The sequence below is a fragment of the Cyrtonyx montezumae genome, unplaced genomic scaffold (genome assembly GCF_038088225.1).
Source record: "Cyrtonyx montezumae isolate F1298 unplaced genomic scaffold, pur_monq_1.0 scaffold_15, whole genome shotgun sequence".
Classification (NCBI taxonomy): domain Eukaryota; kingdom Metazoa; phylum Chordata; class Aves; order Galliformes; family Odontophoridae; genus Cyrtonyx; species Cyrtonyx montezumae.
Genome location: NW_027071881.1, coordinates 515,613 through 541,740, shown reverse-complemented (window position 1 = coordinate 541,740; position 26,128 = coordinate 515,613). Strand labels below are relative to the sequence as shown.

Here is a 26,128-nt window from a genome sequence, read left to right as displayed (position 1 = left end):
GTTGCAGTGGAGGGGTAGGTATTTTAAGCTTTAAACTAAAAGAGGATTAGCTTAGGTGTTAGAAAGAAGATTTTTAGCGGTGAAGGACTGGCACATGCTGCTCAGAGTGGTTGTGATGCTACATCCCTGTAGGTGCTCAGGGCTGGGCTGGATGGAACCCAGGGCAGCCTAATGTGATGAGCTTTCCCCATCATCCACATATTGTCTTCTATGGAGCAGATCCAGGATGAGTCTCATGGGGGCAGACAAGCAAACAGAACACTAATGCTGTGCCTACCAGTAAATCATCTCCCTAACCTCACTTCTTCACAAGAAATGTGTGAAAACTTTCTAGCATGATCTGAGATGAGAGACATTTTGGTGGTCTGCTTGATTACCTAAAAGAGCTAAATCTTTTTTATCTGTCTGTTCATGCAGATACTGCTGTTTTGGGGTGGATTTCTCCATTTCTAGCAAAGGCAGCTGAGCTTCTTCACAGTGGGCCTCCCATATCAGTTCTTGTAGAATTCACTCCAGATAGATGTGACCAGCACTGAGCTGCTTCCATCCAGCCTTGCCAGCTCAGTGACGAGGGGTGGTGTGTGCAATGCTGCATGCTTTTGGTTTCAATTGCTCTGCAGGACCAATCTGTAATGGCAGCAGTTCCAAGTTGCCTGCAGGTGTTCCTCCACCAGCCCCTGTCCAGTAGCCTGTGCTTCTGGGATCAAGTGGACCCTCAGCAATGTTTACAGATGACACCCATCTGAGTGGTGCAGTTGATACAAAAGGAAGGGACACCATCCAGCAGTGCCACTTTGCACTTCAGTTCAGGTGGATTAGCCTGGTACTTCTCTGCTCAAAGACGTAGTATCTATCCAACAGCTGTTGGGACCATTGCAGTGTTCAGCAGGCAACCAGCTGACTGTGGTGCTGGTAGGTGATCTGCGTTGGTGATTCATGAAAGCAGGAGCAGCTCTGTGCCTGCATTCAGCAGTGAGGTACCTGCCCAGCAGACCCTGCTAGCTTTTGGGACCCCACACACCATCCAGGTTTGCTATATAGTGCTGCATGTGCCTCTACTGTAGAGTCAAGTAATAGAAAGATTTAGCTAACTTCAATGGAAATGTGTATGGGTAGAAACAGCAGAGAGAATGGTGGAAGAAGAGGTTGGCATGGGTTGATGGCACTTAACCCAAAAAATTATCAAGATGCCAGTCCATACATACATCTTTTAAAGCTTAGGGTTGCAATCTATTGGGCAACTTCCTCCAGGACAGGAGGTGAGAAGGACCACTGGAGGCCCTGTGCAATTCAGGTCGTTCTCTGACTGTCAGCTGTGCTGCCTGGGGACCCCAAAGGAGATAAGTTAGAGGAATTTAAGAGCAGTGCTGCTGCCAGCTCTTGAAGAGTACGGGAGGTGCTCCCATGCCAGTTTGTGTCCACCAGCAGCACAGAATGTGTGAGGAGGACTCATAGGGTGTAGTACACACATGTGCTGCTGTTGTGCTTGTGAATTTGGGCCGCAGGATAGTGAGTGAATCTGGAAGAGAGAGTAAGTGTGAATGAAGGGGAGGTTTGGGTTTGATATTAGGGAAAACTCTGAAAAAGCAGTGCTGCAGTGGCACAGCTGCCCAGGGAGGTGGTGGAGTCACCTTCCCTGGAGGTGTTGCAGAGCTGTGGAGATGTGGCTCTGAGGGCTGTGGTCAGTGGGCATGGTAGGAACTAGATGATCTTGAAGGCCTTTTCCAACTTCAATGATTCTGTGGTTCTATGATTTACTGCCTCACGGCTTGGCGATGCTGTGTAGCCTCTGCCGTGGGTTGACCAACCTACTGGTGGGCCTTTAATGGGAGAACACCTTGCAGAATGAGGCCATTGCTCTGGCAGTGCTTCTTTGGCCTTTGCTTCTAGTTTTCTTTGGGGCACGTTCTGGTGCTTTGTCTGTCCTCAGTGGTTGCACTGGCATATGTGAACAAAAACGAGACATCTCAGAGCAGACAAATGAGGCCTTTTTCTGCAGCAAAGGTCTTGTTTTTTAGCAAACCAAACCGATAATGCAAATAGCATTGTTCTTCAGTGCCCATGAGTTGAGGTTTGCAGGCAGCTTCACTCTCATGGCATTTTTACCCGCAGCTATAGCTCACTAGGAGTCCTGTTTTCTCAAAACAGGGAAGCCAGAGGAGTTTGATTGTTTCTATTCCTTTTCAGCACAGTATGCTCCTGTGCTGCAGTCACCCTCTAATCAATACCAGGTGACATTAGCAAATTTCCTCTGCAGAGGCTGCTTCCAGCATGGAGTCCTGCATTCTCCAAGCCCTGCACAGGTGAAGGATGGCTGAGTCCAAGGCAGTGGACAAGCAGTGCTATGCAGAATGAGCGCAAGAGAAATGCTTCAAATGTGTCTCAGGAGCAAGCAGGAGTGCCAAGTGTTGGTGCATGCTTTTAGCAGGACATAACAAAGCCAAAATGAAGCACAGTGCACAGTATGCAGCAAAGCAGGATGGCAGCGAGCCCCTCTGTATGCTATCTCTTCTCTCCTGGTTGTGGGAAGAGTTGTGGCACAGTTCTGCTGTGGCTGCACAGCCCCAGGGACCATCCCCAAAGGTCATTTTCAGGCAAAAGAACATCAGCAGAGCTGATACCTCTGAGCTGCCATCTCTCTCCTTCCTTAGGAGGAACAGAGGAGATTTGGGCCATCTTTTACCTCTTCTTGCTTTCCTGAGTCCCAGTGTGTGGACTTGGTCATCCAGCAACAAGCCAAGAGCCCAATTGGAAGTCTTGATACCTGGATGAGGACCTGACAGTGGATTGCAGTGCATCAGTGGGAGGAGACTGTAGCCTCTGCCTTGGAGCAGTGCCATACCAGGCTGCTCATGGCCTTGTCATGGCCTTTTGTCAGTCCTCTGGGGAAGTTGCAATCACCACTGATTTTGGAAGATGACAGAGAGGCAGTTTGCAGTGAATTGGTCAGTTCCATGCTCAGATGCATCCTGTCTGGTCCCACGGGTTTGCTTGTTACCAGCTGTATTGAGTGTTCCCGGAGTTCACATTGCTGTCTGTGTGGCCAGGCTCAGCTTTGCTTGGTTGTGCTGTCTGAAGCCAAAGAAATTGTTGGGAACCAGACTGAAACTAATTTTAAATCACTAGTCTGCAAGGAAAATTTTGCAGTGGGTAAACCTACAAAGGTGTCAAAATTGTCATTTTTAAACTCTTTTCCTGCCATACCTTCAGCAGCAGTCTCTAATCTGTCTAGAATGGAACCCAAGGAAGCCATCCTTCTTCTGAAAGGCGCATTTGTGCGTGGGAGTCAGGGCAGGTTGAACTGAAGATCTGATTTAGATGTCTGGTACATGAAGTGCAGTCCTTGTGTAGGTATTTCTGCAGCAAGGGCTTCACTGGTTTGTGCAGTGAGCAAACCGCCAAGTAAAGCAAGGAGCGAATTCCCTGTTAGCAGGCTGTAAATCAGGAGTGGACAGCATTAAGATTATGGACTTCTAAGTATGAATGTAATTTCTAGTTCGTAACGGAGTGAACACTGGCATTTATGTTCTTCCAAATGTCAGTGCTTGTTATTCAGAATTGATTTTGCTTTGATTGCTTTTGTGCTTGGTTTATGTAGTTTGTGGAAACACTCACCCAGCAGGTGGAGCTCTGCAGCCCTGTTAGCACAGGGGGAGCCCTGAGCCATCCCACAGGAGCCCCTTGGGATGAGCACTTCAGAAATGTCTTTTAATTACAGAAATGCTCAAAGACAAATGACCTCTGAGATCATGCAGTCCAGTGCCCACCTACCACCAGCATTGCCCACTGACCACATCCCTCAGTGCCACATGTGCCCTGTGCTTAAACGCCTGTAGGGACAGTGACCCATCACCTCCCTGGGCAGCCTGTGGCAGTGCCTTGCCATTATTTCTGAGATGTTTTCCTTCATATCCACCCTGCCACTCCCCTAGTGCTGGCTTTAGCTGAAGCAATTCCATTTCAGAACTCCAGTTAATGTTTTCTGTTTTTGAATTTGTTTCAAATGCAGGATCTATCACAGTGTGCTTTTATTTATTCACAATATTCAGGTAGCTTTTATTTAATGACTAAAAGCCATTTAAAATACCTTTTCTAGCTCATTTTCATGAAACTCTGTGTTCCTTGAAAATCAGATGCATTTTGTAGACATGTGGGATGTCTGTGGGAACATCAAATAACAATCTGACAAAATAAAACACTGAGTTAAATAATTAAGTAGAAGAGAGAGGGTATGCTATGCTGCTGAGCAGCAGGGAGTGTCGTTCACCACCCAAGGCGATATCTGGCTTCAGACCAGCGTACGTTGATAGCTCTCAGCAGAATGAGAATGAACTGGATTTTAGGAAGTCCGTTTTGAGAAGGTGGAATGAGATTCTCTTGTACTGTGCACAACAACTACTTAGGGTTCCAGGCTGTGAGCTGGAGGTGATGGCAGCTGCTCTGACCTTGCCATGGTACCTGGAGCAGCGTCTGCCTGGTGATGTGGGAGTTGCCCCAGGCTTCTATGGGAGATTTGCTGGCAGAAGAGGAACAAGATTGCCTGAGCTTGAGGCTCTGCCATAAATATGGAGCTGCTGTGTGCTTAGAATAGCTCCAAAGCAAAGGTAAATGTGTCTGAAGATGTTTCTAGGGCCACACCCAGGGGTACGGACTGTTGGCTCAGGACATGTGGACGTGTGGCAGGAGCATGAGTGGCTGTGTGCATCGGGCCTGGTGGGAGCCAGCGTGGGGAGATGCTGCATTGCCCCAGTTCTCCCCACATACAGGCTCTGAGGTTCCCTCCCATTGGGTAGTGCTCAGGCACAGCCCTGGTGGTGGCAGTCCTCCGTGGTGGTAACCCACTGTGAGTGTGAGCTGTGCTGGTGGCCCCAAAAGTTGCAGGGGAAGCACTTAACAAGAGTTCCTTTGTCACATCAGTCACTCTCAGTTTTCTCTCTCCTTAGACGCTTTCTCATCCTTTTGGGATTTTCCTATCCCTTTTCTATCCCTTCCTCTCATTTCTCCCTCTGCCATATTTCCATGTCTGTTTCAGTTCCTGCTGCTCCCTGCTCCTGGGGTCTGGCTGCAATGGCGGACTGCAGGACTGAGGTAGGGGTCACTTTTTTCCTGCTTTGCAGGGCTGTCAGTTAGCTCCTGCATGCAGGTGCCCTGGGAGTGTGCTGCTGATTTGTGCATCACGCTTGCCTCTGGAAACTCCGTTTTCTGGCATGCCAGAGAAAGGCCTTGTTGAAGAGGTGCTGCTGGCTGTGCTCATGTTTGCAGGCAGCTGGATAAGACAATGAATTCTCCTGTCGCTTATTCCTGGCTTATTTTAAGATATACAGAAGACAGGAAGATTGCCAACAGAGCTTCACAAAGGGCACGTCGCAGCTAGCTAACTTGATGGTCTTCTATGGCAGAGTGGCAGCACTGGTAGTGAAAGGAAGAATCAACTGCCTTGGCTTCTGGAATGCCTTTGTTACAGTTCCACCGAACATCCTCGTCTCCGAACTGGATAGAGAGGGATTGTTGGATACACTATTTGATGGCTAAAGTGTTGTCCAGGACAAATGACATCCCTCAGAGGTTTACATTAGGACCTGTACCTTCAGTGGAGATATGGCCAGTGAGACTTAGTGCCCTCCAAGCAGTCTGTATATAACAGTGAGGTGAGTGGTGCAGCTGATACAACAGAAGGAATGGATGGTATTCAGAGGGACCAGGATTGAGAGGTGGACCCTGTGCAAGGTTCTGCACCTGAGTTGGAGCGGTCGCAAACATCAGTGTGGACTGAGGGATTCATGGACTGAGAACAGACCTGTGGAGAAGGACTTGAGGTTCTGGCGGAGGGAAAGCTGACCTGAGCAGCTTTACCCAGAAAGCCGCCAGCACCTGGGCTGCATCAGCAGAGGGCTGGCAGCAGACAGGAAGGGGACCATCCCCCTCTGCTCTGCCCTTGTGAGGCCCCACCTGGAGCACTGCGTCCAGGCCTGGGACCCCCAGCACAAAAAAGACATGGGGCTGCTGGAGCGGGTCCAGAGAAGGGCACGAGGGCGCTCAGAGGGCTGGAGCACCTCTGCTGTGGAGACAGGCTGAAGGAGCTGGGGCTGTTCTGCACCTCACTTCAGCCTTCCAGCACCTAACAGGGCCTGCAGGAAAGTTTGGGAGGGACTGTTTGACTGGAAGGATTGTGTTAGTACAAGGGGTATCACTTTGAACTAAAAGAGGAGAGGTTTAGATGAGATAAAAGGAGGAAATTCTTCACCCACAGCTGGTGAGGTGCTGGCACTGCTGCACAGAGCTGTGAATGCCCCATCCCTGGAAGTGCCCTCGGAAATGGATGGGCCCTGGGCAGCCTGAGCTGGGGAGCACCCAGACCACTGCAGGGGTGGGGATGGAGACTCATGAGGTCCCTTTCAACCCAACTGTGCTGTGATTCCATTACCATTTATGAAAGTTCTGTTTTTACTGAGGTTCCTGATGGGGACTGTGCTGCAGGGAGGCTGCAGGGCATGGTGGGAACTCCAGCACGGGCAGACCCTGGCCCAGCTGTCCTCCCTGGCTGTGGCCAGGTGCCCCTGCCCATGCCTCATGAACAGGAGGGGTTGGGCAGCAAGCCTGGGGCTTCCAGTTCACTGCCCACTCTCAATGAGGACAGCATGGTTCAAAAGCAGTTCAGTGATGTTTTGTCTGTCAGCTGCACTGGCCCTGCTTCCCTACCAGCACATACCCCCTTGCTTCTGACAGATCACTGCAGTGCTGCCAGTCCCATGTACTGCAGGAGCAGCTGGGAAGGTGGGCAGTTGGTGCTGGGCTTACAGCTCAGCGCTGCCGTCTGCTGGCAGTGTCCCCGCCAGGTTGCTGCCACAGGGTGGGCATGGGGTGCAGTGCTGAGGCTGCAGTACAAGGCAGAGGCAGCCACCCATCATAAAATCTGCATTCCTTCTGCGGACAAGGCAGCTGGTGGTGGTGACCCCCTCTGTTGCTTTTCCTTTTGCAGCACTCAACACTGTCTCGCAAGTTCGTGGAGGTGATGTCTGAATACAATGCCACGCAGACTGACTACCGGGAGCGCTGCAAGGGCAGGATCCAACGGCAGCTGGAGATCAGTGAGTAATGCAGGGCCGCACGCTGCACCAGCTACTGGGCTCTGGCAGGAGCACACCAGGGCTGCAGGCAGTGGGGGACCACAGGCCATCATCCTGAGGGCTTTTGGCTTAATGCTACAGGTGGTGCTTATTCAGCTGATCAGGTTAAGAAAGGCAGAGGGCTGCACCTTGCTGGTGGCTTCTATTCCAGGTGTGCTAACGTAAGTAACAGTAGAGAAATAAGGTCTTGAGACGTGGGCACTCTGCCCCCAGTGCTGCCCCTCAGAGCAGCCCTGACCCAGCACACTGATCACTCTGAGCAGCAGTGGTGTCTTCCCTCTGCAGGTGGGCCCCAGGTGACACCTCTGAGGCTGCAGCAACTGTGGCACTGAGATCTCTCTGAGACCCCCCATGTAGCTCAGAGAATATCACTTGCTCTAGGTAATTGGTGGCACCTGGTTAGTTTTAGAGAAACGGGTCATCTCCTAACAGAGAAGTGCTGCCACCATAACTAGGGGAATAAGCACCAAGTCAGGATGAGCATGTGCTGACACACATTGCTAATTGGCAGAGAAGGGTCATGGGTTTTTGTGATCAGAATGTAAAAGCATAAAGCGCAGTACAGTTGTTTCTGTTGTTGTTTTCTAGCAAGTCAGTGCCTTTTCCATTCAAAACTCAACTTGATACAACAAGGTAGGACCCAAAGGGGTTCCTGCAAGGTTGCCTGGGAAATGGAAGTGTCATTGTGCCTCTGAATACCCCTTGTGGGTATGGGCAGCTCCTGTGGAAGGCCAGGAGAAGGCTTCACTGTGAGCATCATTCCTCTGTGATGTATAGTGATAAGAAACGTTCGTGATGTCTGAGTGGAGGAGGGATCAACACAAGGCTTAGTGAGTGCTTGGCGTTCAATGGGAAGCAGGATGGGGAGTGTGTGTCAGCTTCTGCTGGTGGTGACATCTGTGAACTCACAGCATACTGCAGGTGGTATCAGCCATGGAGATGTCTTACTGCAGACAGATGAAGTACCCCTAAGTCCTCCCTTCAAAGAGAAGAAATATGGAAGTGTTTACCCAAATCCATCATTTGCAGCAAAGCCATGAAACAAAGCTGAAAGGAACTTTCCTCTAGTTTTTCAGGCCTTGGAAGGACTCTGCCACTCTGCTTATGTTATGCAGTGCTTTGCTTTGCCCATCCCACATGGCTGTCTTTTCATGCCAGCAGGGTGTGAGGGCTCGCAGTGTTACGGTGTTGGGTGCAGCAGTGTCCTTTTAGTGATGCTGAGGGTCCTGCCCTCCTCTGGGGGGTTACCTGGTGTGCAGGGTGTTATACTGCTCTGTGCACAACCCCTTGGTTCCTGTGTCCTGTGGCTGCAGAAGGCCTCTGGTGGCTTGTTAGCAGTGGCAGCATGTTGAGGCTGTCAGGAATGCTGCCTGGAGCCAGGCTGTGCTGTTCCCATGGTGTTACAGCCCCAAGCAGAGCTCAGCAGCTGTGCTGACCGCACATCTGAAGCATGCAGCGCTCACTTTCAGCTGTTGGGTGTTCTGGAGCTCTGTCAGTGAAGCCAGGAGATCACTCAGGCTTTGCAAGTAGAGAGCAGTGTTCTCAGCCACACTGGGGAGGCCCTGAAGCAGCTGCTGAGCTGCCCTGCCCTAACTGCACATACTGTTTGCCTTTGAAGGGGGACAGCTGCTGCAGCCTCTTCTCTGGTCTCTTTGTGACACACTGGCTCCATGTGTGGCTGCCTTTTGCCTCCACTCTACGCAGTGCAGCAGTGGCAGTGGGCATCTACAGAAATACCTGTGCCAGAGCACTGCGAGCTGCAGGGGAATGCTTCCTTCATGTGCGTGGCCAGATAGGACACAGCTGCAGCTGAATTTTGGGTGTGGGACCTGTGGGGCTGTGCCCCCACAACACGGTCCCTATGCTGCTGCCTGCTACCAGCTGCAGCACCTCCGCTGGGAACTGTACTCCTTTGCGTCCTCCTCCTGTTCTGGCTACTGTGAGAAATTGCATCTTAAATCTCAAGGCAGTGCTATCCCACCCCTCATGATCTGGACTGGACTGTTTACACAGAGCTTGATAGCCTGACGAGCAGAAGGTCCCAGCCTCCAGGGAAAGGTCTGGGCCACTGCTCCAAGCCAGAGCCTCATGTTGTTCTGAGGTGCTGCAGCTGGATGGGCACAACTGGACTCTCACAGCAGCACAGCCATGGTGATGAACTTTGTGCTGCCCCAAAGCCATTCCTATGTTGTGGACAAGGTGCAGCCTCTGGGCCTCATGTTTTGCCTTAGCATTAAAGCAAGCTCTTCCTAACCATCTTGGCCAGACCTCCACTTGTTAATCCGCACAGTGCCCTGAATGCTTCAGGGCCTTTACCTGCCTTGTGCTTTGCAGAAGGGGAATGGGACAGAGGGGAAAGAGTGAGAGCCAGGGAGCCCATTCTATTCGTCTGCATACACAGCATCTCCTGGAGCTGGTCCTGCTGCTTGTCCTTGGGGCTGTCTCCAGGGCATGCATGAGATATAGCAAAGGGTCCTTGGGATGCACTGTACCTGGCATGCTCCTTGTCACTGTGCTGGTGGCTGCTCAGTGTGGAACAGGATTGATGTGAAGGTCAGTAATGTGCTGTTCCATCCACTGCTTTTCTTCTCTAGATCTGGGTCAACTTCAGCCAAGAGCAGGGAGCCAGCAGCTGCCCTCAAGAACAACCAGCCTGGCTTTCTGCAGGGCAGGGCTTTTCACAGGGACTGGTTCATCTCTATGGTCTGTTAAAAGGAATGTTTTAATTCAAACATGAGAGGAGATCTGACCACAGTATGATGTTTTGACAGAAGTCCCTCTGTGTGGGAGACAGGGTGGGCCGTGCTCAGCACCAGCTGGCTCAGGATGGTCTTCTACCAAAGTTAAAGAAGTGCTTGCAGAGCAACCTTTCATCTGCAGAGAGGTCTTTTTGGGAGGATAACTTGCTCTAATTTGAGTCTTCGGAAATCTCCAGCTGCCAGAAGTTTCCCAGTTGCCATAGCCTTGTTGGACTGCTTTTTTTGCAGTTGTGGAAGGTTTTGTCTGGAGGTAGGCTTGCTTGCAATTAAAAAAACTGTGTTTCCCTTGTTGTGTTGCTGAAAGTCATTGGGCTGCCGAGTCCCTCAGAAACCTCACTGCTGCTCCTCGACCTCTCTGCTTCTTTGCACTTATGCCTCATGGGCAGACTATCTCTTTGCTCTGTTCTGTACTCCTTCTGGGCTGCGATGCCCCACATCTCTGTGCTGTTTCTGCTCAGTGTGCCTCAGGAAGGTCCAGGTTTTTTGGACATCCCAGGGATGGCCACCTTCTGCCAGCTCCAAAGCCCCACGTCGCAGAGGGTGTTTGTGAGGGAGCATTTCTCCTTCTGCTGCCCTTCTTATCCTTGTTGTTACATTTAGCATGTGACCAAGAAAGCCCACAGAAAACCCCTACCTTGGGTGTTGCTGCTGGGGAGCCACACAATCCTGTGCTGGCTTTGGACATTAACCCATTTGTTTGGTGGAAAATCATGAACTATTCATGAACAGCCTTTACTTACTGAGTGCGTTCCCAGCACTGGCAGAGCAGTGCACATGAAGTACATGAATGTCAGCAGTGCTGTGGGAAGAGGCTGCTCCTGTCCTGCACTGTGGTGCTGGGGCCAGACCCACAATGCCATCATCTCCTTGGTTGTGCGGCAGGGGAGGGGGCTGCAGCTAAGTACAACTCCATTCAGAATGCCCTGGACTCATACCAGAGAATGTTGCTGTTCCTTTTAATACCTGCTAAGAGAGCCCTTGGGCAGTGTGTGGTGAGAAGTGCTGCACCAGACCTCAGCCCTTCCTTGTGGTCTTCCTGTTGGTTTCATGTGGGCTAGAATGCATTCCTGTTCTCCCCTTAGTGTGTAGGGTTTGGGCTCCCAGAGGGCTCCAGCCAGGGGGGGCAGTAGGTGGTGTGTGGATGCATCTGGCTGCCCTTGTGGACTTGCCAGGCTGGGGTGGCCCTGCAGTCCGTCCTTCTCTTGGATTGCTGCTCGCCATTCCATCACTACTCTCTGTGCTTAGGGAGCTCAGTTCTGCTTCTCGGACATGGTGAAGCTAATGAGGCCCTGTATGGGGCTGCGGGGCTGTAGCCAGGGCAGGAGCTCACACTGACACCTGTATGTTGTTTGCAGCTGGCAGGACCACAACCAGTGAGGAGCTGGAGGACATGCTGGAAAGCGGCAACCCAGCTATCTTCTCCTCTGGGGTAAGCACCACGGATCAGACCTGTTCCCAACCTGCAACCACTCCAGTAACTGTCCCTGGCGGGCTTTTCTGGTGGCCTTGCCACAAGTACTGCCCACAACAGAGATGTGGGCACATGCAGAGTGCTGCTGGGGCCTGGCTGCACCTTCCCATTCACCCCAGGAGGTGTACTCCTTCACAGACCTCTTCTTGCCCCTCCTGGTGCCCTATCCCAGCAGTTAGGGGCTGTGCTGAGCTGGGTGCTGGCTGTGTCACCCCACAGATCATTATGGATTCCAACATCACCAAGCAGGCTCTGAACGAGATCGAGACACGACACAGTGAGATCATCAAACTGGAGAACAGCATTCGAGAGCTGCATGATATGTTCATGGACATGGCCATGCTGGTGGAGAGTCAGGTAGGGATGGCTGCAGCTCAGGGCCCAGCTTGCCCCGGGGCCAGAGAAGAACAGGGGTGGGGTACAGGGGCAGATGGCAAAGGGCAGCCCATGGGCACACTTTCCTCTCACAGCCCCCTGCCAGGTGGGCACTGTAGGGAGAGTGGGGCTCTGTGTATGGGGCAGGAGGTGTGGGGATGGCGCAGGAGGAGGGCAGTGGATGTCCAGCACCTGGCTGCAGGCTGGTCCTTGTCCCTGGAGTCGGGCACCAGCCCTGGGGGATCTGTGTGGGACGGCCCCACCGCAGAGCCTGGCAAGCCCCAGGCCCAAGCTTCTATGTCTCTGCTCACCCCCCTTCTTGTCTGCCATGCTGTCGTGGCCTGAGGAGACATCAGTGCAGGTAAAGCCTCACCTGGCCCTTGCCAGTGCTGCATGCTCAGCTCTGCATGGCTGTACTCTGCATGTCCACAGCTCTCGCATGGCACTGGGTAGGCCTGAGGATGCAGGGTAAGGGTGGAGGTGTCTGTGCCCTGGGTCAGTGGGGCATGCATCCTGCCCATGGCACACCCAGCTTTCTGCATCTCTGGAGCTCTCCCTTGGTGTCTGCAGGGCAATGGGCTGGAAGTGCTGGGCCAGGCTAGACCAGGTTCCCAGGGACACATCACAGCAGCAGTGCCATCTACCCCCAAGAGGAAAGTCTTCTGTCTTCTGTTCTCCCTGTCTGGCCCCAGTGTGTGCAGAGTGTCAGTCTGTGCAGGGCCACCCCCACCTTGTTCAAAGCTGCCAGCTCCCGTGTCCCCGCAGTGCCATTGCTTTGGGCTCACTGTGCCTTGTCACCACTGCTGGAAGCCCTGACTGTCCTGGTCCCTTGTGAGCAGTCAGTCCCCCGTGGTGCACACAGATGGTTGGAGATGAGGAGTGCCTTTTGGGTGACACAGGACACTGTTGTCATTGCTGACCCTTTGTGCTGCCAGTACCCGTACTGCCACCCCACAGCCCTACCAGGCCAGGAACAGTGACCCAAGGATGTTGTGTGGGAAGGGGCACCAGCAGCCCTCACTTGCTTTCACAGGGAGAAGTGGAAGCACAGAGCTGTGCTGTGAGGAGCACTTGCCCTGCTGTAACCACCACATCTTGCTTTGCTCCATAGGGTGGGGGGCTCTGAGCTGCTGGCACAGGGGAGACAGGGAGTGGAGGAGCACTGCATGTTGTCAGCTGCTGCTCTGCCCCAGGCATGGCACTGCTGGGTGCAGGAGGCAGTTACAGCTGAGAAAAGTGCATTGTAGGTCTGCTGGTCATGCCCCTAGCTCTGTGACATGCAGAGGATGTTGAGGTTCAAGACCGTCCTTGCCCCTGGAAAGCCCATCATTGACACCTGCAGGGGCTGAAGGGAGTGGGTGGGCTGGGAAGCATGTCCCCATATCCTAGGGCAGAGCAGCAGTTCCTGCAGGACCTGGTGCTCCAGACCTACCAGCCTCAGCTCCAGGAGCCTCTGCTCTTCTGCAGGGCATTTGTGCAGACCATAGCAGGCGCCTCTGCATGCTCGTGGCTTTCTGAGCATCCCACGTGTTGCTGCCGGTGTGCTCTTGGCTCTGGTCCTCTATCCTTCCTGCTCGTCTGGTGTGCAACACAGTGTCAGTGCAAACTCTTCTGTGGTTGTGGTGCTCACCTGGGCCATGACTGATGTGGTCCCTGGGCTGGGAACCCCTTGACCCTTGCTTGCCACCTGGCTGGCCCTGCACAGAGGTCCCTCTTGGACAAAGTCTGTGATCTGAGCCTGCACCTCTCTCCCTTGCAGGGCTGGAGATGGGCAGGATGATGTCTGCATGGTGCCAGGGAGCAGCAGGGAAGGAAGGAGCTCACACCTGCATGCATGGGTGGGTGGGCTCTGTCCCTGCACTGCAGGGTGAGATGATCGACCGCATCGAGTACAACGTGGAACACTCTGTGGACTACGTGGAGCGAGCTGTGTCTGACACAAAAAAAGCGGTGAAGTACCAGAGCAAAGCCAGACGGGTGAGTGGTGACACAGGGTGGCTGGCAGGGCTGGGCTGAGCGCAGAAACACGGGCAGGCAGCACTGGGGGAGCTGTGGGGCAGGACTGCCATGTGGGGGGAGGAAAAGGGATGGGGTGGACCCAAGAGCTGGGCTGGCTGTGGGCCTAAAGGAGGTGGGGGCAGTGGAGAAAGACTTGTAGATCTCTGACCTTAACCACTACCCTGTTTCACAAGCTGAAGGGGAATTGGGCCCTGCCTTGTGGTCAGAGCCCCGGGGGGCCGGGCTGGCCCCAGCATGCAGCACTCACAGTCCCCTCTCCTCTTTCTCCCTGTTGGTGCTGGAACCGCCGAGCAGAAGAAGATCATGATCATTATCTGCTGCGTGATCCTGGGTATCGTCATTGCCTCCACCTTCGGTGGCATTTTCGGCTAGACTCCCCCGACAGGACTGCTTGTGTGTGACAGATGGAGCCGCGCGTGCTGTGGGGCCGGAGCGAAACACACAGCCCCAGAGCCCCCAACAGCATTTCAGTTTCTAATGCATGGTTGTTTGTGATGCTGTGTGTGCGGTGCGGTGCGTCTGTGTGGAGGGAGCACCGGCCCCAGGGCGCAGGTGGGGTGCAGGGGACAGTGATGGGCGCAAGGGGGGACCTTTGGGGCAACCCGAGCTCTCATCACTGCTCAGCCTGGGAGGCTGCCAGGAGTGATGGAAATGGAGGTACCATTGGGCACTGTGCAGGGCCAAGAGCCTGTTAGTGACACCTGGAGATGAGACCAGTGTTGGGTCTTACAGGCTCCTCTGGAGCACAGTGCCCTGTCAGCCTCCCCTTAGCTTTCCCCATCACCTCTGGCCAAAGCTCTCATGTCTGTCATCCGCATCTGTGCTTGCAAACCACTTTTATTGGCTGCTTCTCCTACAGGGCACTTCCCAGGGCTGTGCTCTGCCAGAACCTCTGTCCCCACTGCCCCACTGCAGGTGCCCGGGGTGGGTGTGCCGCTGCTGCCAGTGGGTGGTGCATGGTAGGTGGCTCTCTTCTAGCCCTGTCTGATGGAGCAGTGTAGGGTGAGGAGCTGCTGCTTAGGCTGGGTACAGCAGCATGGGCTCTGTGCTGCAGCCCAGTGCTGAGTTGGCAGAGCAAGAGGTTACAGGGAGTTTAAGGGCAGCAAGTTTTACTTGCTGCTTGCCCTGCTCCACGTCCTCATTCTTTTCTCAGCTCCAGCACACAGTATCCCCAGCTTTTGCTTCCCCCAGGCCTGGGCTTTGGTTGTCAGCATTTGAGGATGGCTCTGACATCCACAGCCCCAGTAGTGCTCGCTGGGAGCCTGACTGTGCCCAGCACAGCACCTCCACACAGCATCTTAGGGCTGGCAGTTGGAAGCAGGAGGGTTTTCTCCTGTCACAGTCCCAGGGAGCAGCCCTTGTTGCATCCACCCCCACAAACTAGGAGCAGCAGTCTTCCTATTCCTCTTCTTCCTCCTCTGTGCCACCAGCTCCTGAGCAGGGCAGTGCCTGACTGTTCCTTCCAATTCCACCACATCTTAGCATCTGCCTGCTACCTTCTCCTGGGACAGTGCCCTGCTTCCTGCCCTTCCCCAGGCCTCCCAGTGAGATACTCACATACTGGGTTGCAGTGTGACCACTGAGGAGCTGTGTGCTACCCGCTGCATGTGGCCCTAACCTGCTGCAGTGGAGAAACCTGCGTTGCCACTGGCCATTGCCCCTGTGCTGCTACCTTAGAACAGTTGCATGTCTCTGCCCTCGTGTTCCTCAGGGGACAGCAGTGCTGTGGCTTGGCCACAAAGTGCCAAAGCACTGTGGAGAAGCCTGAGCAGTACAGGTGCCTGGTGCCAAGCTTGCACTTGGAGTGGGGGGTTGGACATGAGCCCAGGCGCTGATAGCAGAAAAGAGGCAACATGGCAGCACAGCTGCAGGCAGAGCACTGCTTCCCCACTGACCAGGGCCAGTTGAGTCTGTCCAGGCTAAGGGGCAAGGGCTAAGGGGTTCGAGCTGCGCAGTAGGGTGAGGACAGGCCTTGCTGAAGCTGAGCCCTGCTCCCACCCAGCTCCATCCTATCTGGTGCTGCAGTGCTGGTGCCAGCCTCGTGCAGTGTGCTCACAGATGAAGGGTGCAGGCTGTTGGCCATAGCTAAGATGCAGCCCTCCATGCCACCATCACCAAAGGTCCCACCACACTGTCCCTGCTTGCATTTGGCCACTGATGGAGAGTATGTCCAGCCTGGTTCCCCCTGCTGCCCAGCCCAAGCCCTAGCAGCTGTGGCTTTCAGACCATCCAAGACGAGCCCCCTTCTTTCACAGTCCAGTGGTAACTGGTGTGAGCTCCACTGCTGCAGCCTGAGTGGGCATGAGGATCTGGGGCACTGGGTTTGCTGCCAGCAGAGGCAGGGTGGGTGTGAAGCCCCCCTCCAGGGCAGGAATTAGGCATAGGCGCAACCGTTGCTTTGTGGGTATGTCTGACTAGAAGAGACAGAGCTGGGGCTGACATGCTAGTGTCTGCTGCTGCAGTTTGCACTCTGCTGTGTTGAGCTAGGGAGAGCACTGGGCCCCATATGGGAAGCAATAACACTACTGGTAGTGCTGCTCCTAAGCAGGCAGGCAAGAAAGTTCATCTCAGGCTCCCTCCACAGCAATGCCCACCGCTAGCGCAAGGGGATACTTTTCTTCCAACAAGTGGTTCCTGTGGCACAAGCTCAAATGACATCATGGCTGTGGTCCATCCCAATAAAGGCACGAGGCTTAGAATAGTGCTGGGGGGAACTGACACTTGCTCCTTCCTTTTGGGTGCCACCACTGCCAGCAGCAGAGCCATGATTCTGACACTGGCACTAATCTGGGACTGTGCAGGCAGCAGTAGCTGCAGGCACTGACACGAGGGAGGCAGAGGAGCATGCTGCCATTGCTGCCCCACAGGCTGTCTTGCATTGTCCTTTCTGTGAGGGGAGGGTGTTTTGGTGCAATAATTACCTCTGCACTACGGGAAGTCCCATTCAGTTCCTTTTTACCTGCCTGTCATTGCATGTACAGACCAAATCACCAACAGTGTGGTTGTGCTTTGGGAAAACATTTCACTTTTTCTTTCTAACCTCCAACCTCAGCCCACTCAACCTTTGTGTTACATCACCTCTGTTTCAAGTGCCACCTGCCCTCCCAGCACTGGGAGCATGTCGATGCAGTATTTTACAAGCAGTGTGGGGCACACACAGCTTGCACTTGAACTGAGGATTGTTTTGGGGTTTTTTGAGTTTTTTTTGTTGTTTTTTTTTTTTTAGTAAGTAACGTACTTGAAGGCTTTCTGAGCCCCCTGTGGAGTTGTACTGTTGCTGTACTGTGAGCTAAGTGTCCTTGTTTTCTATGTGGATCTTGACCCTGGCTTGCTCTGTCTCACTGGGCTGGATGACACTGTATTGTTGCCTCTTATCTCCTTCACCCTTTCCCACTCTGCTAGCCTGCCTTTCTTCTCCCAAAAGCTTTGGGTGCAAAACAGCTTCCCATTTTGTGGAATTTTTATGTAGAATAAACATTTGTAACTGTATAGCTCTGGATGGCACCTCTGTTAAAGGGGAAGGGTGGAGGTGACAGGGACCAAGGGCTGGGGTGGGGAGACTTCAGCACCATCATTAACACAGACAGGGGGCCTGATGTGAAGAACATGTAAGAAAAATCGCCACGGAATAGTTCAGATAACACCTGTGCCCACCTGCCTAGAGGAAGATTTGCACTTGTGAGATAGACACCTCCATACTGTCTGGCTACCTCCTTGCACACAGGGAAAGCTGGCAGGGAACCAGCTACTCTGATTCCCCTGCACTGATATGACACAGGAGACCAGCAACTCTTTAAATTTGTTGACTGTTTAGAGAAGAGTGCATATAATGTTCTGGGATTGCCTGGAGTTCCAGAAGGCTCACTGCCCTGTTGGGAAGATAAGCAATGTCATGGCAGACACCAAATATCCAGAACGTTGTGCTGCTCTCCCTCATGAAATGAAACAGCTGGAAGCTTTGTAGTTAGCAGTTTGGCTGCACCTGAGCTGGTCTGTGTTTGCTGAGACAGGTCACTGTGACTCCTGCAAGTCCAAGGCCTGGAAAGTCCATTGGGGCCATCCACAAGAGGCTCACCAGTGAAGCCAACACACAATCTTCCACGTCCAATTCAGAACTGAGGGCGGCGCTTCCGACCTGTGTATTTTGTGTCTGCCCGCACCTCCCTGAGGAGAAAAGTGAAGAGCAATTCAGTGTGATCCACAGGTCCCTCTGGGACAGGAAGGGAAGCTCATTCAAGGCAGGAGTTTACGTGGGTGACAGCAAGCCAGGCCAGCACAGTCAGCCCTGCTAAACTTACTTCCCCTGTCGTCTTCTGCGTTCTTTCTTCTCAAGAATCCAGTCCCGACTTTTCTTTACAGATTTGCCTTTGGTGTTTCTGAACCGTATCCTACACAGAGAGTAGACAGCAGCTAGGAACTGTGGTGGGGGTACACTGACGTGCTTTGGAATATTTCCCCTCAGAAACAGTGAGGTATGACAACATAGTCCAACCCCAGACACTGCTGCAGGAGGGAGGCTGCCACCAGTCCTGGCTTTGAGCCAAGGGACACCTAGCCATCAAAGCTGCAGAAGGTTAGCACTCTCCTGTGCTGTATCTGACACCTCACATGCTAAGCTCTGGAATTTCCAGATAATAGAAGTTCGAGCAAAGCTACCTTCCCCTTGTTTGCTCTACTCTGAAAGGAGCAGACAAAGTCCCCAACTTTCCAGCACGTTGTCAGTTCTGCTACAGCCTTACAAGATTCTGGATTGAGTGAACAGAGCACAGCAGTGTAAGAGGCAGGAAAACATGACAGCCAACATCTCCTGGCAGCCATGACGACTTTCCTCCAGTTTTTGTTCTTTGTCTCTTCCCACTGGCTGCAAGAGGGGTTTCTCCTTGCAACCTACCACAGAAGGAGACCTTGCCAAAAGGAAAAACCACCCAAGCCACTGCTATGCAATTACAACAAAAAAAATCACTGAGGAAGGAATGGAACATGAGGCTTCAGACATAGCCTTCCCACTAAAACAGCAATGCTTGGCACAAACCAGCACTGTAAACAACCTACCTCCCACCATCACTGGCCTATGCTGCAGCACTGAGTACCAGACTGAAGAGCACCTCCAACTAATTGCTCAGTAGCAGTTTCACAGCAAGCATCAAGGACAGCTCCCTGACAGCACTGCAAAGTTCTCTAGTTAAAGCAGCTTGTCCTGCACATTTCTGGGATCCTTCAGCATGTCAAAACAGTTCCTATCTGGACTGCAGAGAGCCATCCCAGTGCACCCACCCCCTCCCACTTCATGCACAGTAGCACTGCAGTCCTCTGCCAATAAAACTTACACCCTCTAACATTTGGGGGGAATTTAACTAAACAAACAATACCTCTCATTGGTGAATTTTGCCTGGTGTATCTCTCGTCCATCAGCACACTCAGTACCAAGGCCCTGAAAAACACAACTGAGACCTTCCATCTGGAGCAGACAGAGCCAGTGATCACTGCCATCTAATTATGGCACATGGTTCTCTGCCAGGGGAAGGACTGTGGCAGGAGTAAGCTGATCTCACAGAAATTGTGGCAAAGAAACATGAATAAAGCTGTATCTGCATACATGGAGCTGTCCCCTGCCCACACCTCTTCCACATCAGTCACCAGCCATTTCTGCTGCTTTGCTGAGTTCCTTACCTTTGGTAAAATGCCAGATGCTCCAACAAAGAGACAGAGGAAGAACCTGAAAGAACAAGAATGAGGAGCATGAAGCTAGGATTCAATATATGATTCCAAGTTCTGAAGTAAGACTGGCAGCTTTTACAACAGAGTCAGATCCAATCTGCTACCTCTGTCCAGGACTGTATCTTGGGAAAAAGGAACACAGCTCACAGAAATAGTTGCTGAAGTTATGCTTCATCCCACTCATGCCTATACACAAAGATACAGGACTCACTTCTTAGCTTTGGCACTGTTGGGGTAATCTACGACCATTCCACCAGTAAAGCCAGCTCTCATGGCTTGGGCCGTGATGAGCTCCAGCTGAAAAAGGAGCATGAACAAAAGACATTTATCAACTTATCGTTATTAGTCACCACCAGCAATGCCCAGCCCTCTGTACTCAGCCACAGCTGACTGTGTGCTAAAGACAGGTCAGCCCTGCTTTTGTTAAACCTTGTTCCAAGCCCTCAGCTCTGTGGTAGGATCCAGACACCAGTCTGCAGCATTTCCTTAGCTCTCCCTGGTCCTCTGGGGTAACTGAAGAGCAGACTTTCTGAGAGGGATACACGGTGGGATTTTCCAGCCCTGGGAAACTGCAGTATAGCACTGATGACTACAGCCCAGTCTTCAAACACGTCACAGAGAGGAACACACAGCACAGCAGATTCAGATCACATTCTGCCAATTCCTTGAATTTAAAGGCTCAGCCCAAGACCAACTGTGAAGCAGTGGAAAGGGTGTAGGGCATTTTCCATTTTTTTTTTCCTTCTAGTTTTTGTGGAGCTTTACAGGTGGGAGGAGGGACACAGACAAAGAACCAGTGTGGGAAAACACAATACATCCTGAGCCTCAAACAAGCACAAAACTTCTCTGCTGTACCTGTTCTGAGTTCTCAGGGTACAGCTGCAGTACAGCTCGGGATCCTCGGGCCTATGGGAAACAAAGTCAGTTACAAGTGTGGCTTAAAGCAGGCTTCTCCGATTGATGCTCAGCCCATATCCCTCAGAATGCCTCCTGGAGAGCAGCTGAAACAGCAGAGCCAGAGTCACCAGAGCACAGCAAGGCACAGGGCTAGCAACAGGAACTGTAGAAACATGGACACTAGGCAGACAGGGAAGCAGTCAAGAAATGGGTGCTGTAGCTAATGCTACATTTCAGTAAATACTCAGTCTTGCTACAAGGCACCAAAATAGGCAGTGGGATGACTGAGAGAGCATGACACTTACCAAGGCACTATAAAGAGTTGAAAAGAACTGATAAAGGCGTTTTGGAGGACTATGTGACTTCTTGTCAGCATTACAAAGCCACTGCACTGCAGAAATACTGCAAAAGAAATAAAGACTCACAGGGCACTGAGCCATCAATTCTTCAGCAGAGCCTCCCACCTTCCTTTGAGCACTAAGGATGTGCTTGGCTTAGGAAAAAAAATCATTTTTTTCCACGTAACCTTGCATTGCTTCGCAGTAAAGACACTGCAGGAATTCCTCCAGAGTCTTGCTAAGTCATGCCACAACCCAACCTGGTGTAGCAGTTACTCAAGCACAACAGGAACACCAGACCTCTGCTCTAGGCCACATACCCACATAACTCAGTGCCTGGCCGTGGGCCTTCCCTAGCCCATAAGCAGCCACACAGGTTTTGCCAGAGTAACCCCAAACCCTCAATCAACAGTACTGAGATGCTTTAGTGCACATCTCAACTCACCTGAAAGTACACCATCTTTAATTTATGCCAATCACCCTCTTGATTCACATCCACAAAAACAGTCAGCTTGGTGGGAAAAGCTGCTTCTGCAATGTGGACCTCAGCAGCACAACCCAGAGAGCTGCAGTCTGTGCAGCACCAGAAGAGCAAGGAGAGTCACACTCCTCTCTCACAAAACATGAGCACCCTGTGCTCGCTGCGGAAGGCGGCCATTAAGCAGACTATCAGGAGAGCACATTCTGATGCTCAAACTCACCTGATGCAGCCATCAAACGTGCCAGGCCTGAAGGGAATGCCATTCCCCATATCTGCAAGGAGCAGGTCTCCTTCCACCTCCCTCTCCACAGCCACATCTGTGCAGAGAGCACAGCGCGGGGCTCAGCACATGCCCGCAGCACTCCATGCAGGGGGCGGGGGACAATGGGACGCTCACCCAGCATGGCGCGGCTGATGTCCACACCGATCCAGCAGTGCCCCGTCTCAGAGATGTACTCCCCGCTCAGCCCGGAGCCACAGCTGCAGACGGGAGGGGAACAACGGCGGTTCACGGTGTTCTCCCACGACGGCCCCGCTCGCTGCCCACCCCACACCCCGCTCACCCCACATCCAGTAGGAGACACGGCCGCCCCTCAGGAAGCGCCAGCAACTCCACGGCCCGCGCTGCCATCTGCACCTGGATCTCGGCCACGCGGGAGCTGCGGAGCGAAGATGGTGGATCAATGGAGGCACTGCGGCCCACGCGGGCCCCCCCAGCAAAACACACGCGGGGGCCTCAGCCCACTCCACCCCGCCCCACCCCATCTCCCACCGTACTTCTGTGTATACTTCCGCGCCTCCGTCTCATCGTAGAACTGCAACGACAAAACGCGATGAGAAGGAATGCGGCGTGAGCGCGGAGAGCCGAGCCGAGCCGAGCCGAGCCGAGCCGGCCCGCACGCACCAGCTCGGGGGGCCCGCGATGCTCCGGCCGCCGCCCGCTGCCCGCCATGCTGCGCGATGACGACACCACCCGGCGCCGAACGACCGCTCAATGACTCCGCGGCGCGTCCGAGTGACGTCACGCGCAGGCGCGCCTCGCACAAGATGGCGGCTCGCGGTCGCTGAGCGATGGCCCCGTCGGCGCTGTGCCTGCGGCGCCTGCTGCTCCCTGGGCCCGGGCTGGGGCTGGGCACGGCCCCGCGCTGCGGCGGGAGCTCGGGCGGCGGAGAGGCACCGCGCCGCACGCTGTACGAGGTGCTGGGCGTCTCGGCTACCGCCACGCCGGCGCAGATCAAGGCGGCCTACTACCAGCAGTCGTTCCGCTTCCACCCCGACCGCAACGCGGGCAACGCGGCCGCCGCCGAGCGCTTCGCAGCCGTCAGCGAGGCCTACCGCGTGCTAGGCAGCGCGGCGCTGCGCCGGAGGTACGATCGCAGCGTCCTCGGCCGCGACGACGTGCGCGCCGCCCCCAGGCCCTCGGGCCGCGCTCCCCCCGCGCCGCCCCCCGTCCGCACCGCCGCCGCCGCCCGCGGCGGCCCCGCGACGCCGCCCTTCGACTTCGATGCCTTCTACCGCGCGCACTACGGCGAGCAGCTGCAGCGGGAGCGGGTGCTGCGGGAGCGCCGGGAGCGGCTGCGCCTCTTCCGGGAGGAGGCCGCGGCACAGGGTCGTCTCCGGTTCCTAGCGGACCTCACGGTTGGGCTGGTCTTCGTGCTGGGCTTCGCGATGCTCTGCGGCCTCAAGTAGCAGTGGGCCGACATTGTGCTGGCGCCTTTTGGACGGTGCGGGACCCATGAGGGAGCTCAGCGTCGTTTCTGAGACAGTGTGTGCCAGCAGTGTCATCGTGCTACTGCACGGCCCTGCTCCACGGCTGCCACGTGCCCCATTTGCCAGTGGACCCCATGCAAGGCGCCTGACAAGGACATGGACTCTGCTTTATGGCCTCTGACATATCCTCTGCTGGCACTGCACTGTGACCCTGGTGGGAGCCACATTTCTGCTCTGCTGAGCCATGGTAAAGATTAAATAGTTGTCAGTAGTGTCTGTGTGCTGCATGTCTTCCTGGAGACACTCTCAGTGATGTTAAGCAACATCTCTCTGTGGGTTCCATTCATCCCAAGCTTGCCCCCTTTATGCTGTCACACTTAGTACAGTATTGGAGCATTGGTCTCCATCCTGTACCGTGCCTCTGTGTGTCCCTGCCTGGGGCCTGCCTCACACTGTGCTGAGCACAGACTTGGTTCAGCAGCCTGAAAGAATGGAATGTGGGCCTGTGGCAGCCCATGTCCTCGTGAGCATGTGTTGTCACCTGGAGGAGCTTCTCCAAGCACCTTGCTGTGCAGAGCAGCTTGCCTTGGCAAGGGCTTACTGGGAGCTTTGCATGAGATTGTCTCAAACAGCTGTTGTGGCTGGGAACAGTACACTTTTGTCAGTTGCATTATTTCTGCTTGACATATCTCTAAGCACCTTTTGCACATAGGAGTATTTGCCTAATTAAATACTGAAGTGACTCAGGAACTGAAGACTGTCTCTAAAAGCTTCTGTCTCTCCTTGGAGTGAAGATGTCACTTGTGCTACATGGTACTGCTGTGAGAGAGTGAAGCTTGCTGGAACACCATGTTGCAACACCTGGACTGCCAAGGACAATGTGCAGTACTTTGCGCTGTGTTTGCAGGGATGGACTGTGCCGAAGCCATGCCCTCCCTCACCACAGTGATGCAGGGTTATGTTTTCTCTCAATACAAACAAAAGCAAATGCCTTGTGTTTTTCAGTGATGGAGTTCTGATACTGAGCTGATCCTGAGACAGAAGCAGGGCAGAGTGCAGTGTGTACTGGTAGGTGGTACATGCTGCTACAGAAGAGTCTCCTATCTCTTCTGGAAAGAACTGTACCACTTTTAACTGCGGACTGTGGAGGCTGCTGTGTGTTTGAGAAAATTCAGCGCAGGAGCAGAGAGAGAGCTTTCCATGATCCTCTATTGTTGTTGGAATTATAGTTCTGAAATTTGGGCTTATGAAGAGCAGGGGGAGCTTGGCATTGAAGGGCACTGGTTAGAGAGTGAAAGCATATAGAGCTGTGGCTCTGTCCCAGTACACCAATGGACTTTTGTGCTGTAAGCTATGTCCCTTACTGCCCCCAGCGGCAGCTTCCCAGGAAGAAGGAAGGTTTGGCCAGCAGCATTCTCTTGCAGGCTGGAAGTGCTCTGCACAGCCGTGGAAAGCAGGAGGTACTGTATGGGAGCACCTCTTTAAGTTCCTGGTATTGTGATTTGCTGGTTTTTAAGGCTGTCTGGACAACCATAGGTTGTATTCTGGGTTGATAACTCTGTTGTGGTGCTGAGGCCCATGGCTCAGGCTTTCAGGTGTAGTACAGCACAGAGCAGGAGGAGCTGAGTGCTGTGCTTCTGGCGCTGCTTTGGTCCCTGGCACTGGGACAGGGAAGCGCTCCTGTGAGATGCTTGGCTCTCCTGACCTGTATTGAGTGCTTGTGTCTGAAATCAAGGCACCAAAAAATTCATGGATAGGAAGTTCCACAGATGTACATGGGAGCTTCTTCGCAGTGCAGTGATGGAGCACTGGAGCTGCACACAGAAGTGGTGGAGTCTCCTTCTCTGGAGACATTCAATACCTGCCTGGACGCCTACTTGTGCAACCTGGGCTGTGGAGCTGCTTTGGCAGGGGGGTTGGACTCAGTGATCTTTAGAGGTCCCTTCTAACCCATACAGTTCTGCGATTCTGTGAAAGTTGGGCTCATCGATGTGCCTTACCATGGTGGCGAGGGCAGTTCATATTGCTGGTTCTTCCTGTTGCTCCTCAGGTCTCTGTGACACGTCTTGAGCATTAAAATTATCCATCCATAAACTAGTGATGAAATGACATGTCTTTCTTTTGATGGGCTTGAATGGTAAATATTCTTTGTACTTGCTGGAAAATGGAAGGTGGGAGATGGGCTGGTGTTCACTCAGTGACCACAGCAGCCTGAAGAAGATGTTTGTGGGAGGGTGCTGTACGGGAACTGTTGAATCACGGCCTGAACCACTGATTGATACCTGAGGCGAGCACTGAGTCAGCCAGCACAGGTGAAGGCAGTGCACCTGTGTGACTGGAATGGGTGGAGTCCGGATCCACCTCTCCCAGACCCCATTTAAGGGCTGACCACCACTGGGGAAGGATCTCCTGTTGGAGATCCCTTCTGTGTGGAGTTCCAGGCAAGCCTTGATCTTCAGTGACAGTTGAGCCCTTACTAGTTTACTGTGTGTCTTTATACCATCTGAATAATCCATCAAAAAATATATTGTCCATCTTCATTATATTATGTAGGCACTATTCAGGGTATTCACACTATGTGCCTTATTTACCTTGAGACCTATTGGAGAGGCTGGATGTGCAGCTTGCAGTCATTGGGAGTGGGTGGGTTGGCTTCTATAGGCAGACTTCACTCCTGCTGCTACAAACGCACTTAGTGCTGCCTCTGATGTACATGGGGTGTGCTGTGACATACCCTGCTGGGCTCATTGCTCTTGGTTGGAGAAGGGGAAGCTTGGCGTGCCATGGGGGGATTTTCTTCCATTAGCTGGTATGGTGCTGGTTTTGCTACTTTGTATGCAGTACGCACTCCCATTAGGGGACACTGTAACTCCCCAAAAGTAACATCCCTGTGTCTGGGATGTTACCAGCACTATACCAACTAATAGGAAGAAAATTAACTCTATTCCAGCCGAAAGTGTCACCTCCTCACTGCTTGGGCAGAGTGGCCATCTGCTGCAGGACAGATGTCAGGAAATCAGGTGCCTAGGGGTTGGGGGTCATCTGGATTCACAGACCAACTGCCTCCTTACAGCACACAGGGTTTCTAGCCTCTCATCACCTTGCATGCATGCTGTCATCATGTTCCGTATTTCATCTCTTTCCCAGTTGTTTCCCTGATGGAGAGCTGCATCTTAACCCTTAACCCTTAACCCTAACCCTAACCCTAACCCTAACCCTAACCCTAACCCTAA

The 26,128-nt window shown here is 53.2% G+C and overlaps 3 protein-coding genes and 1 non-coding gene across 6 annotated transcripts in view; 2 read left to right on the top strand and 2 right to left on the bottom strand.

The window, feature by feature from the left end:
• The window catches only part of STX1A (syntaxin 1A), a 50,737-nt gene extending 33,497 nt beyond the window's left edge, over positions 1-17,240 (top strand). Inside the window, exons 6-10 of one of the 2 annotated variants that reach the window (XM_065731638.1) lie at positions 6,980-7,088; positions 11,242-11,315; positions 11,577-11,714; positions 13,599-13,709; positions 14,046-17,240. In XM_065731638.1, the coding sequence (XP_065587710.1) occupies positions 6,980-7,088; positions 11,242-11,315; positions 11,577-11,714; positions 13,599-13,709; positions 14,046-14,123 (510 nt within the window). In that variant the 3' untranslated portion in view covers positions 14,124-17,240. Of the gene's footprint in view, positions 1-6,979; positions 7,089-11,241; positions 11,316-11,576; positions 11,715-13,491; positions 13,710-14,045 lie in introns of those variants that run through there. The other variant, XM_065731639.1, reaches the window with a different exon arrangement.
• An 89-nt stretch (positions 17,241-17,329) lies between these two features.
• BUD23 (BUD23 rRNA methyltransferase and ribosome maturation factor) lies at positions 17,330-22,154 on the bottom strand. 2 transcript variants are annotated; one of them, XM_065731640.1, is made up of 13 exons: positions 22,090-22,154; positions 21,963-22,000; positions 21,749-21,844; positions 21,583-21,665; positions 21,406-21,502; positions 20,672-20,768; positions 20,325-20,375; positions 19,681-19,766; positions 19,422-19,467; positions 19,121-19,182; positions 18,050-18,139; positions 17,827-17,915; positions 17,330-17,620 (listed from the first exon to the last, which is right to left on the bottom strand). In XM_065731640.1, exons 1-12 carry the CDS (start codon positions 22,135-22,137, stop codon positions 17,861-17,863), a joined length of 849 nt encoding a protein of 282 aa, XP_065587712.1. In that variant the 5' UTR covers positions 22,138-22,154; the 3' UTR covers positions 17,330-17,620; positions 17,827-17,860. The 2 variants fall into 2 exon arrangements, with proteins under 2 accessions (XP_065587712.1, XP_065587713.1); XM_065731641.1 differs by lacking the exon at positions 22,090-22,154 and having other exon boundaries at positions 21,958-22,000.
• On the bottom strand, positions 18,521-18,656 carry LOC136046006 (small Cajal body-specific RNA 20). The gene has a single exon (XR_010621951.1). It is a non-coding gene; the product is annotated as a small Cajal body-specific RNA 20 (non-coding RNA).
• An 11-nt stretch (positions 22,155-22,165) lies between the features above and the next one.
• On the top strand, positions 22,166-24,651 carry DNAJC30 (DnaJ heat shock protein family (Hsp40) member C30). Its single transcript, XM_065731644.1, has one exon. The coding sequence runs from the start codon at positions 22,257-22,259 to the stop codon at positions 22,872-22,874; it is 618 nt and encodes a 205-aa protein (XP_065587716.1). The 5' UTR covers positions 22,166-22,256; the 3' UTR covers positions 22,875-24,651.
• The last annotated feature ends 1,477 nt before the right edge of the window (positions 24,652-26,128 follow it).

What these genes read in the sequence shown, in the direction of transcription:
- DNAJC30 (XM_065731644.1), top strand. Translation starts at nt 22,257, where the DNA reads ATGGCCCCGTCGGCGCTGTGCCTGCGGCGCCTGCTGCTCCCTGGGCCC.
- BUD23 (XM_065731640.1), bottom strand. Translation starts at nt 22,137, where the DNA reads ATGGCGGGCAGCGGGCGGCGGCCGGAGCATCGCGGGCCCCCCGAGCTG. An exon ending in TGTCTCCTACTGGATGTGGG is followed by an intron (nt 21,666 to 21,748) that starts GTGAGCGGGGTG and finishes TCCCGTCTGCAG; the next exon opens with CTGTGGCTCCGGGCTGAGCG. An exon ending in GCAAAATTCACCAATGAGAG is followed by an intron (nt 18,140 to 19,120) that starts GTATTGTTTGTT and finishes CTCTCTGTGTAG; the next exon opens with GATACGGTTCAGAAACACCA.